The sequence below is a fragment of the Crocodylus porosus genome, unplaced genomic scaffold (assembly GCF_001723895.1).
Source record: "Crocodylus porosus isolate Cpor-Errol unplaced genomic scaffold, CroPor_comp1, whole genome shotgun sequence".
Taxonomy (NCBI): domain Eukaryota; kingdom Metazoa; phylum Chordata; order Crocodylia; family Crocodylidae; genus Crocodylus; species Crocodylus porosus.
In genome coordinates this window covers 56,791,974-56,805,394 of record NW_017728886.1, presented here as the reverse complement: position 1 = coordinate 56,805,394, position 13,421 = coordinate 56,791,974, and the positions used below count along the sequence as shown (strand labels likewise).

The following is a 13,421-nucleotide window of genomic DNA, read 5'->3' as shown; positions in this document are numbered from 1 at the left end:
CTTCTGATCCTGAAAGGAAGTAAGCAAAAAAAAAAAATGTAAAAACTAGGTGAGCTTGCAAACAAGAGAGAGGAAGAAGAAACCAGTTTCAGTGTCCATAATTAAAATGTTAGAGAATGCTTGCTCTATAGTAAATCCCTGCAATAAAATTTAACTGTATGTTGGTGAAACACTGCACTATCTTTTATTATGTCTCTGTGATTTCCTAGGGAGAGGAGGAGGGCAAAGGAAGAATGATGATATTTGTAAGAGTTTTTGGTGTGCCTGTAGGTCAGTGTATAGCAGTAGTAGCTCCTGCTGTCAAAGATTACTGTCAAATGCAATCACAGCCAAGGCACTGCCACTATCTTATTTATTAAATTCTTCCACCTCTCCTGTTAATGAGTGCCTCTATTTACTTGTGGACATTTTTCTTCTTTTTCAGTTTTCTGCCGTATCTACATAACAGAACATTCCTATGTCAGTGTGAAAACTAAAGTATCTGCTTCAGCTCAGGAAATACTGAAAATTGTAGCAGAAAAGATCCAGCATGCAGAGGAGGACCTGGCTCTAGTTGTCGTCACATTCTCCGGTGGTAAATAATTTTCATTCATCTGAATCCTAACCTTTTACTGATTCATCTATAAAAAGATGGTTGACATTTTCTGGCACAAAAATATAGCTGTTCCCTATGAGTCCACAGCTGGATGACTGTAGTAACAATAAGGAGCTGCTTACTAGAGATTGGTTTCCATGACAACAGCTAATTCTTGGATTCTGTTGGATACTGCATTTTTTCTCACTAGGACTGGAGCGCAAAGGACTTCCAGTGTTTAGAAATATGTAATAAGGCTTTCCTGCAGATAAGCTCCTAATTTCATGTTTGAATTAATTTGGGGAGGCACTGAGGTACTGCTTGCTTTAAAAAGAGGACAAAGAGCATTGTGTGCCACAGTGACTCCTTCATTTGACAGGATAAGTAATGACTATTCTATAGTGGGAAGAATTTGTGAAATATTGATATCCAAATCAATCCATAGGATGTTTTCTCTGATGTGAGGCTAGTTTATAACTTGGTAGCAATGGGAAAGGGGGAGTGAGGGTTGATGTATTATTTTAGTCTTAATAACAAAGAGGGGTTATTGTCTCTTTTAAATCAGCTTCTGCCTGTGATCTCTATTTTAGGGACCTTCCTGGCTCCATCATTTTTTCTGGCGTCTATCAGGTCTCCAGGTCTTTGTAAAGCTGTTTGGCTTCATTGTCTTATCCTCATACGTTCATTGAATACAAAGGAGGCATTTTAACTACATACAAAAAAAAAAAAAAAAGCTGAAGCCATACAAAAAGGCTAAAGAGAAGATTAAAACTGGTGGGTTAGATTGTCCACAGATACAAATTGGCATAGCTTCCTTGAAGCTGAGCATTGGATCCCATATACACAATATGCTTCTTATTTTTCTATGAAGCTAATAAAATTCACACCAAATATTGGCACTTTTATTTATATATCTGATTTGACAGTGAAATGCCAAGCTCTCTATGTGGAACCCAGATAAACTGTCTTCAGGGCCAGGTTCCTGTCCTACAAGTCTAGAGCCTGGATCAAAAAAACCATGCTGCAGTGTCCCAGTAGGAGATGTGGCCAGGGAATCCACTGAATTTACAGAAAAAACTTGCCTTAGTCCTGCATGTACTCAGGCCTACCTTCAGTGCTTTCTCAGCACTGCAAAACCACTGTGATTCTACTTCTCTTCCAGTCTGGTTGGGCAGCTATCTAGGAGGGAGGCTAGATTTGCTGCTAAATAAGTGTTGTGGATAGCTGTCCAGCTAGGCTCAATAGCTGAAGAAAATCAACAGCTCATAAGCTAACAGTTTAGAAAGCCAAGGACTTTTTCAAGCACATATGTGGAGAGGAATCACTAGGATGATAACTACCCCTTGTCTGTTAAATTTAAAAAATAATTAAAACTTAACAATGGGAATATAATTTGTCCATTAATATAAGTAAAAAATTGTTACTCATTAATGTGGAATGAATTAATCAGATGTACCAGAAATAAGCTGCCCTGATTGCTGTATGTTGTCAGCAATGTGATCTATATATGCATTTATGTAATGAAATTTGCATGAGCTAGAGATGTGCTGCATCTTTTACTGATGGCAGCAATATAAGCATTAACGAGTAAATGTAGATTATATCAAACTACTTAATAAACAAAGCTGGATGTTTTTCATACAAAATTACCTTGCACAGGCAAGGTGTGGGGTGGTGGGGAACACATCTTATAACTAGTGGTTCAAGTAGCATCCAGATACTAATGTGTACAAGTGGTCAGCCTGGATAGCCATGATGGATGCCCTTCTGACCTTGCCACTTGTAAATCTATGAAACCTCCTCTGCATCCTCATCATTTATGGACCATGGGAAATATAAAGCTGTCTTCATTGCCTTCATTGCACCCATAACTCTTGCAGCTCTGTGCTAAGACACTAACTATGGTCAATTTTATACTTTAGGTCTTCAGCTTGTGACCTCTAGGAGTCAGGAAGGAAGCTTTTCCCCCCTGATGCAGTTAGTCTGGTGTTTTTGCTTTTGTTTTCTGGGGGTGTGACTTGCCTGCAGGGATCATCTGGATACTTGATGCCTCTAGCACACAACAGTTCAGTCTACTGAGAATTGAAATTTTTCAGTCTTACTAACCTACCTGGAATATATAGCAGGGTGGTAGGATGAAACTGAAAGGCTTGTTGGTATACAGGAATTTGGACTAGATTTAGTTGCTTCTATTCTTGAAATCCATAAAAGCTAAACAAAAGACACTTCATGGACTTCATTATTTCATGGACTTGGAAAATGCTGTGCATCCCTAATACAGCTGCACAGAAATGCTGCCTTGACTGTATTTGCTGGATGCTATTTGAACAACATCTCTGATGGGTAGACGTGAACAATTTTAGTAAGTTATTAATACTGTGTACATTATTATAGTTAATAAAGTAGATGTGTCTTGAGGAATATTTGTTACATGTTACTTTACTGTTTACATACCATGTATACTACTCTTCTGAGGTTTTCCATTTTTTCTTTTTTTTAATATCTTAAAGAGAAACATGAGCTACAACCAAATGATCTGGCTCTCTCAAAATCTCTTGAGTCATCCAGTCGTATGTTTGTCTACCGAAAAGATCTGAATGACACGTTGGTAAGTAATATTGTATGTTCTAGAATTCCATATTGTTCAACTTTAAGTGTCTGTTGAGGACACCAGGTTTTTCAGAAATGACACCTGTATTGTTAAGTTTTCTAAATTCCCAGGTGGGATTTGGGGCTAGGGACGGGCATAAAGCTTCCCTTCCCCTGAGTACAGAACTGCCCTGCCCAGCTAAAAATTTACTGCTGGCTGTGACTGTGGACTACAAATCCCAGAGGCACCTAGAAGCAGGAAGAGGAAGTGATGAGCAACACTGCAGAGTCCTGATGTTGTGATTGTGGGCTGCAAATCCTGGAGACCTTGGGGGCAGCAGGAAGAGGAAGCAAACACAGCCCATGCTGGCTATGTTCTAGAGAGCCATGGTCTAGCACCCCCCCAGGTTCTGGCCTGAGCCACTGCAGGCATTTGGCTGCATTTCCTGAATCAAAAGTGAATGTCTATGCAGTTGTTTCTCAGTTTAATCTCTGCATCTTAAATTAACCTGCAAAGACTGAATCGATTCAGCCTCCAGCTGTTTGACTGTGTGCTTAGCCTTAGAAGCCAAATTATGCCCCGTCCAGGGAGGGGGGTATGCAAGGAGTGAGGTGTGGTCAGGATGAGGAAAGGAGATGAAAGAAGATGACAGAAGTAGTCTAGTTTCCTTGTGTCTCTGTTACCTTGTGAGGCCAGTACGTAATAGCAGTTTCTGCTTTCTGCTGAACTTGGGGACTGTTATTTTCCCATGCTTCCTGGGGTGGTAGTCATCTTTAGGATCACACAGCAGCCATTGGAAGTGGCTTGAAACTCAGGGGGAAATAGACACTCCAGAGCAACTCATGGCATGATGAAACTTCACATCAAAGTGATATGGTCATGGGCATAATTTGCAATTCATGCTTCAACTGTTTAGCAGCGTATGTGTATATTCCTGCCCCCCCTCCCCACCCCCAAATGCTTTGATACATTGCCAGTTATCATTAAGATGTGTACATTTGTCTTAGGTGTGAGAAATGTCTGTCTTCATTTTATGGGATCAGTGTATCCCTTAAAACTGACATGCTGATATCATTATAATGTAACATCCACATTATCTACTGTGTCATAGCCACCTTTTAAAATGTTAATACTAGCAAAAGCTTTCAGTGCAGACAAGTGACAACCAATCTAGTTTCATTAGTTACATAATAAACATTACAAAATTTGCTGTAAATGGTTAAAAAAAAGAAGTAATACCAAAATAATGGCTTACTGATAAAACCATCTTTCATCTCGGCAGATGACTCATACACCAAATTTCAGGTTGATAAAAAAAAAAAAAAACAAGTGTAAACCTTTGAAAATCTGAGTTTATAATGAAAGTAGCAAATGATCCTTAACAGCAGTAGTGTGAGTAGGCTCCCCTCAGTAAGCTAAGTATGTTTCATGAATCAGACCCTACATTTTGTTACCATTTGCTGACAAGTGCATTTAATATAGGCCATTTTTCACAATAAAATGGACATTCTTGTGGAATTTGTAAATTCGTGTTCAGGGAGTTATATGCATTTACCATAAATCTGATGTGTTAACACAACGTTCTCCTTTTATTTTTAATACAGAGCTTGCTAGTGCATTAATTCAGACTGTGGGCCATTGTGATTTCAAGGATTTTGCTTTCATTAAGTTGACTGCTTGGTCATAATCAGGTTTTATAGAGAGACTGAAGGCCTAATTCAATAAGAAATCATTGATCATTCTGTCCTGTTTCCTAGGCTATTTCTTAAATAGGCAGTAACTCATTGAAGTTGAACAGGGTTAAAAAAATTAAGTGCACTCATGGAAGATTACTGTTTTGATGCTGTTTTTTTACCTCAGCACAGTAGCTATTTCCATACAAAACACTTGGGAATTGATTGGGATCATTTTGCATCTGTCCATTGATTTAGAACCCTTTTGCTGAAAATGAAGAATTGCAACAAAGGTCTGTGAGAATTTTGGGAATTAACACCTGGGATCTTGCCTTGGAATTAACGAACTTTGACTGGAATCTTTTTAATTCAATTCATGAGGTAAGAAACAGAAATTTTAGTGGGGGTTGTTTTCTTTTTTAATGCAAGGTACCAATGCAAGAAGTCATTACAAATTAATATACAGGTTCCTAACAGAGAAGTGAGGCAAATATATTGAGTTGGGTATAATCACCATTTATAAAGTAAGAGTCAAGAAACAAACTGGCACAGTTGATTTTAGGCCTACTCCAAGACCAACTGTGTTTTTCTCTTAATTCCAGTAGGCTTTGGAACAGGCCCTCTGAATCACACTCAGCGTTCCCTCTAAGCTGTGTGGTGTGCGCGGTCGTGCAGGCGCGCTTATGTTGCACTGCCAGACGTGCCTGTGTGGCCGTGCATGCCACACAGCTTAGAGGGAGCACTGATCTCAATCCAAAATTCTCAAGGAAATCATATGGAAAAGGGTAAAGTCAAAATGGAAATCGAACTGTATCATCAGCTGAAAAGCCTGATGGCCCTTTTGATTTCATATTATTTCATATGTTTTCAGGAGGGAATTCTTTTGTTCATTTTAGACTGTTTAAAGCTGAGAAAGGAGAGTTTATTTAGGGAACAAAAAGAACATTCCCCTTCCTCTTGTTTGCTGAAGCTTTCACTATTTTAGGAAGGCACTTGGAATGAACATTTTTCAAGAACTGGAATGTTCAGATATGAGTTTTCTCAGACTGGAACCAGAAATGATGAAATACTGGGGGAGACAGACTGTTCTTGTTGTGTTTCCAGCTGTGACAGAACTGCAGGAAATCTCACAAGAAAAACATAAATTGCAAGATGTGCAGTCCATTTGCAAATTCTGCTGAGCCTCTAAACTTTGTCAAACTAAACCTAACCCTGAATCATTTGAGCTTTGGTCATCAGTCATTTTAAAAAATCCTCATATAAGTAGTAACTATTAGCTACCAAAGTATTTGAAATATATGTTAAAATAACATCAACTTGATTGACTGGCATTTTTATAAAAAGGCCCTAATAATACATTACTTGTCTTCCAGCAAGAGCTGATATATTTCACCTTCAGCAGGCAGGGCAGTGGTGAAAACACAGTGAATCTTAGTCTTCTGCTTCAAAGATGCAATGAAGTTCAACTCTGGGTGGCCACAGAGATACTCCTCTGCAGCCAGCTCTGTAAACGTGTACAACTAGTGAAAAAATTCATCAAGATTGCTGCCCAGTAAGTTGCTAAGTTAAAAGTGGAAGCCATGGGTGAACAATATACTTTTTCTTTTTATGTTTTCCATTTTTTTTTTTTGTTTAGTGGGGGAAGGGATGGGAGGAGGAGGAAGGCAAGGGAGTGGTAAAAGGTAATGTATTGTTTACCTTTCAAAGTCTTGAAGAATTTGCTAGGCAAGATGCATGCGTGGACACACACACACAACCCCCCCACCCCGTGAATAACAGGAATAATACTGGTGTATAGTATGCAAATTTCCCCTATAGTTTACCCCATGCACCTGCAAGATTCCTGCTGTTGCAGCCTAGATCTGTCCTCAGCAGAGACAGCCAACTTTACCAAATTATTTTAAAAATTTGAGATTTGTATTGTTGCTCATCAGGGTCCTTAGTGAGCCAAGTTAATTTTCAATATTTATCTTAACCTTAGGTCTCCAGAGATGAAAGACTAGTTGCCTTAGGCTATTTCACCATCTAATCTTGTTGAACATGCTTTATATTGAAATTACTTCTTCACAGTTTCGGTCATAGATGCCAACCTTAAATTAGAATACTGCACAATTAATTTCTGTTCAACTGTTGACAGTACTGGCCTTTAATGTATGTCTGTGGAAGAGAAAACAAATACGTACTATACACAAAGACTTCATCTTTTTATAATCACTTTTTTTTTTAGTAGCCAATACAGGCATGAAACAGTTTAAACAAATGCAACCATTCTTGTCTGTTTCCCACTACTTTTTTGGTCATTGCAGTATTTCAGTAGTCATGTTAATGAAAAATGAATAGTTTGTTCTTACATCTTTCTCATCAGCAAATGAGTTAATTTAATTTGTTCCATGAGAGCCAGTAATATAACATTGGACCATTTTACACTGAACCAATGTCTTTGGTGAAGTGTATTCTGATAATCTGATATAATGCTGCTCACAATTTGTTTTGCTTTGCAAGTTATGTGCAATCCAGCAACACATTCATTTCCAGGCTTATCAGTTACAAGTTTGGTGTGATTATGTCAGAAAGGATTGATTTCATGTGGTTCACTGGCTTCCACAATAGCACTGATTTGCATTCCTAGAAAAGTTTTGTAGTTATTTCACATGAATAGGATATAATTGCCTCCAGGAGAAAAGGTTGCTGTGACTTGAGTTAATTCCATCTGCTTTATGGAATAAGAATGTAAAGCTATAGAAACCAAATATAATGGGTTGGGAAATAGAATCGGACATCTATCTCTTCATTATCAATGCTTCTGAGCACCAAGATATAAATTCAGATTTAGGTGAGCTTATCTCTCATTCAAGGGCTGTTTTTATAAGAAAAGCGATTTTGTAAAAATGGCATTATTGTATCTCATTGACTTCAGAACAAATGTTGGGGTTGGAGAAGGTAGTGGCTGGAGCACTGTACTCTCTCTAACTGGCTGATTCAACTTAGAGCATGCCCAGACTGCTCTAATTCTAATTGTGGCAGAGTCTTAAGGCGCTATAACCAGCTCTCTGCCTGCCCCTATTCTTCTGCTCTCAGATGCTGAACACAGCACAGAATCTGACCTAACAGCTCCCTCAGCTCTAGCTGGGTAAACACAGGGCTAGAGCATATTGCCCCATATTTGGTGCCTATGTGCTTCACTTAAGTCTCCCAGAAAACACCTAAAATACATTGAAGGATTTTACTTTAATGACAACAGTGCAGATAGTAGTGTGTGTGATGTCAGAACACGGATTTCTTTACTTTTTGCCTATAATTTCTAGTTTATAAAAGCAATGTTAACACAGATGTAAGGAACCATTATTCTGGCAATACAGGGGAGCTGTAAAAGCTGCGTTTAAGGAGAATAGACAAAATATAGAGAATTATTGATTAGAGAGTGTAATATAGTTATCAAGTATTTGCTTGAGGAAATAAATCTGTACATACGTTCACTTACAAGTGAAATGTTGATTAATGATAGAGATAAGTAAGGTTTAAAAAGAACAGATCATGATAGAGGGATACAGTTACTAGTTTGGTAAGTGGTTATAGTGCCTGATCTAAATCTCTTCAAAATCAATGGAAGGCTTGCACAGAACTGCAGGAGACAGCTCCTGCCAGTATGTAAGTCCTGTATTATGCAGATACTTGCCATGTACTTTACTCTGATGACTTGTCCCAATGAAAACAAAGGGACTAATAATGTACTTAAGTTAGTTTAAACAGGATCCCACTATACCTATTTTCATAGTCAGATTTAGATACAGTCTTGTCTGACAGTCTGCTTGAGGAGATGAAAAGATATTGTTTGGAGAGCATACTTTAGTATGTGATTAAAAATTTGCCTCTGGTCTGAAGGCAAACAGGTAATTATAATTCATAATAAAGCTTGAACTACAGAGGTATTAAGCACAATTCTACAGGGATAGGTATTGGGGCCTCTACAACCTAATAATTAATTTTGGAGACTATTGAACGTTAATCAAATTAGTGGACAATAACGAATAATGAGAGATTGCAAACCATTGGAGAGTAAAAAGAGGATACAGAATGGTCTGAAGAGTTGAAGGGTATGTGCAAATAACAATGGAGAAAGATTTAATTTAGATAAATGCAAAGTAATACCACTAGGTAACACTAATATCAAATAAATAAATGAGAGATTGTTTGTTAAGAAGCAATATCTTGGAAGAGGTCCTTAGATGATAACAGATGACAAATTAAAGACAAGGTCAAAATGTGATAGTATTGCAAATAAATGCTCTTCCAGTTTGTAGAAAGATGAAGTAAGCAGCTACTGTCTCCATATATAGGATAGTAACCTCACAGATGTGGCCAAATTAAGGGCAGAATTGGAGTTTTGCACACACCATTCCATGTCTAGATATCTTTTAAGAGTGCCATGCATTGTTAGCACTGTTAGGTGTGCAGACATGATTCACAAAATAAAAAAGCAGATTTAAAAAAGGAATCTTAGTGATAAAAACGTTCTGTCCAATTGTGGTCATTCTTGAATTCTATTATTTTTCTGTAGTCAAAAAAACAAATGGAAACTAAGAGCTGGGATTTTTTGATGTGTGTCTTGAGCTTATCAGGGGTGCCTTGAGCCTAAAAATGTTTAGAACCACTACAGTAAAAGGCAAAGAATTATTTTATGTGTAAAGGACAACTAATGGCAACTGTTGGTCCTCCTGGATCATGGTGTATGCATGAGGGCCACTCGGACCTTTGATGCATATATGCCTGGGCAAGATTTTTTTTGGAGGAGTGGAGGCTGCCCAGACCTGCCATCCTCCCTTTAGGCCACTGAGATAGATTCCAAAAACCAGACTGAGTCCTGATATTTGGAGCCTCCATGATTGTAGTTGCATAAATGTCTGGGAATTGAACCTAGGTCTCCTGGATGGTAGACAAGGATTTGAACCACAGGGGACTCCAAAGGACAACTAACAATATATATTAAAAAATAAGCATTGAAAAGGGAAAATGAGGTTTTGACAACAAGGGAGAAAAATAACACCCTAACCATAAGGTTGATTAGACAATGAAATGTTTACTGTAAACATTTACTTAGAGACACCCCTACCTGAATTAGAAGCATTCAAAATTGGACATTTAACAAGTTTAGTGTAGAAGACAATATTGCATTAGTGCAGGGAGGTTGGTCTTGATAACTTAGGATACTTCTAATGATCTGTTATGTGGAGGACCGTAATCAGAATGTCTCTGTTTTTGTTTATAGTTGTAAAGCTCAAAGAAATTTGAACTCATTCTTTGCTATTGTTATGGGTCTCAACACTGCATCTGTCAGCCGACTGTCTCAGACTTGGGAGGTAAGATATATCTCTGCAGCCTTCAGATCTTGTCAAAACTCCATAGTGCACACAAAAAAAAAATTGGTGAGATCTTTTTAAAAAAAAATTTACTTTCCATGATGAAATCAAATGGAAAGAGGAAGTCAGCATACGGGCTTTGGCATGATATGTAAAGTTTTACCACCTAAGAAGTTGAATGAATTCAAACTAAGCCTTGAAAAAGTTATAAATAAGTTTTAAAGAAGATCATAGGATTAGGAAAGTAGGGCTAGGAGGGGACCTCTTGAGGTCATCTAGTCCAGATGCCTGCTTGAGGCACAATCATTCCTGAGACTAAACTATCCCAGCCAAGTGTTTGTCTAACCTGCTCTTGAAAACGTGCAAGAAAGGAGATTCCACAATTTTTCTAGGTGGCCTATTCTAATGCTTCACCACCCTCGCAGTCAGAAAATTCGTCTTAATCTTCAACTCACATTTCCCCTGGTGAAGCTTGAGGGCATTGATCCTAGCCTGTTCCCTATGACCACAGAGAAAACTCATGTCCATCCTCTCTGTAGTCACCCTTCAGGTATTTGAAGACTGTTATCAATCTTCCTCAGTCTTCTCTTCTCCATGGTAAAGAACCTTAATTCCTTTAGCCTTTTCTCATAAGTCTTACCTCCAAGGCTCTTGATCATTGTTGTTACTCTGTGCTGGACTCTTTCCAATCTGTCCACGTCTTTCTTGAAGTGTGGGGCCCAACACTGGGCACAGTACTCTAGATGAGGCCTCACCTAGTGCCAAATAGTGTTAAAGAATCACTTCCTTTGATTTGCAAGTGGTACTCTTATTTATACAACCCAGTGTGCTTTTGGGTTTTTTTGTAACAAGAGCACACTGTTAGCTCATATTCAGCTTCTTCCATTGTACTCTCCAGATCCTTCTCTGCAGTACTGCAGCCTGGCCATTCATTCCCCAGCCCTGTGTTTGTGCATGCAGTTATTCCATCCCAAGTGTATGCCTTTGCATTTGCCCTTGTTGAATCTCATCTGATTGATTAACGACTATTTATCCAATCTATCCAGGACTTTCTGGATCCTAGCCCTACCTTCCAGAGTGTTCTGTAATTCCACCCAACTTAAGTGTTGTCTACAAATTTGCTACTCATGCACTCAATCCCATCATCCAAATCATTAATGCAGACGTTATGATACTGCACCCTACACAGACCCCTAAGAAACTTTACTTGATACCTCCTTCCAACTAGCCATTGATGGCTGCTTATTAAGTCCAATGATCTAACCAGTTTTGTATCCACCGTATAGTACTTTCAACTAGTCTATATTTCCATAGGGAATGAGAATGTTGTAGGAGGCAGTGTCAAAGGCCTTACTAAAGGCAAAATATATCACATCCATTGTTCTCCCCCATCCTCAGAGCATGTCACCTTATCATAGAGGGAAATCAGGTTAGTCAGGTATTACTTCATCTTGATGAAAGAGATGAAGATAAAAGAGGTCTCCAAGATCAATGAGTCCTAGAATTTTAAAGGGTGTCAAAGCAGAACTGGTTAACAGGCCAGTTCTGCAATAAGGTGGAAAAGATTACTTTAAATTTAAAAAACAAATAATCTCCAAAGAAAATGTTGCATATAAAGAAATTTAAGATAAATTATAAAAAATTAAAAATTATAAAATAAAGGACATAGTTGTACATTCCACTAAATATATTCTTGTTCAGCAAGAGGTTAGAAAAAGGGGCATGAATAACTTATTTACAGAAGAGGAGAGAGATTAACTGTTAATAGTTTCCCCAGGGAAGAGATATCAAGAGTAGGGTCCCACTGCTGTTTGTGTTTATACCTCTGCTTTTGTATCCAAATAAATTACAGGGTGGTGATACCTGCAAAATTTGCTGATGATCCTCAATTCAGGAAAGTGATAACTATTTTTTTTTAATTAAAAATGTGGGGAAAACAGTAAAAAAAAAAACCAAAACCCACCCACACAAGTAGGCAGTATTGCAAAAAAAAAAAAAATAGAAACTGACATAAACCACATACAGTGGATTCTAGTATAAAAGATAACCTCAAATCAAAACAGCAGAATCTGTAGGCTTCATAAACCTTTGAAAGGGGTTCAGCAATATTAAAAGCAAAATCATCTCCATGCATACAGAATTTCACAGAAGGAAAAATTAAAAGTAAATATCAATGAGTCAAACACTGAACGTAACAGCCTTTAAATCAGTTGATGGATCAAAACATTTAGAGAAATTTGGAAATCTCAGGGTAACTGTAGTGAAAGTCATAGAATTATAGAAAACGGAGGTTGGAAGGGACCTCAGAAGGTCATCTAGGCTACATGTATCTACATCCTTTCTGTAGTGGGGTGCCCAATCTAGACACAGAACTCCAGATGTGGCATTACCAGTGCTGAATAATGGGGGAGAATCACTTCACTTGATCTGCTGGCAAAACTCCTAGTAATGAAGCCCAATATACCTTTAGCCTTCTTGGTAACAAGGGCACACTGTTGGCTTATATTCAGCGTAACCCTCAGTTCCTTTTCTGCAGAGCTGCTGCTTAGCCAGTCAGTCCCCAGCCTGTAGTGGTGCGTGGGATTGTTCCGTCCTAAGTTCAGGATGTTGCACTTCTCCTTATTGAACCACATGAGATTACTTTTGGTCCAATCCTCAAATCTGTGAAGGTCTCACTGAATCCTACCCCTATCCTCCAGTGTATCCACTACTTCTCCCACCTTAATGTCATCTGCAAACTTGCTGAGGATGCACTCTGTCCCATCTTCCAAGTCATTGATGAAAATATTAAACAAACCTGGCCCCAGGACTAACCCCTGGGGCACTCCACTTGATAGTGGTTGCCAACTAGACATTGAGCCATTGACTACTACCCCCTAAGCCCAATGATCCAGACATTTTTCTGTGCACCTTGCAGTCTATTCATCTAACCTTAGCTTGCTTCTGATAATGTTGGGGGAGACTGAATGTTGAGTGTCCCTCAGGTTTCCTGAGGGTTGCAGGGTGGGGAGCCTGAGGGCGGGCATTGTGCAGGGCCTGGTTTCTGCATTCAAAGCACACACACAAAATGATTTTGAAAGCAAATGTATTGCTAGACTGTATTCTGGGAAGCAGCACATTTTCCCTGGAAGATACTAGGGGCAGAGGCAAGTGCTGGGTTGTCATTGTAACAGGGTCAAATGGCTAGTATAACTACAGATACCAGGCTGATGTGTGCCACAGTTACT

General features: G+C 38.6%; 1 protein-coding gene across 1 annotated transcript in view; it reads left to right on the top strand.

The window, feature by feature from the left end:
• Window positions 1-13,421, top strand: part of RAPGEF5 (Rap guanine nucleotide exchange factor 5) — a 256,006-nt gene that overhangs the window by 220,065 nt on the left and 22,520 nt on the right. Inside the window, exons 17-21 of the mRNA XM_019534471.1 lie at window positions 425-574; window positions 3,085-3,182; window positions 5,096-5,218; window positions 6,211-6,389; window positions 10,104-10,194. Of these exons, the coding sequence (XP_019390016.1) occupies window positions 425-574; window positions 3,085-3,182; window positions 5,096-5,218; window positions 6,211-6,389; window positions 10,104-10,194 (641 nt within the window). The remainder of the gene's footprint in view (window positions 1-424; window positions 575-3,084; window positions 3,183-5,095; window positions 5,219-6,210; window positions 6,390-10,103; window positions 10,195-13,421) is intronic.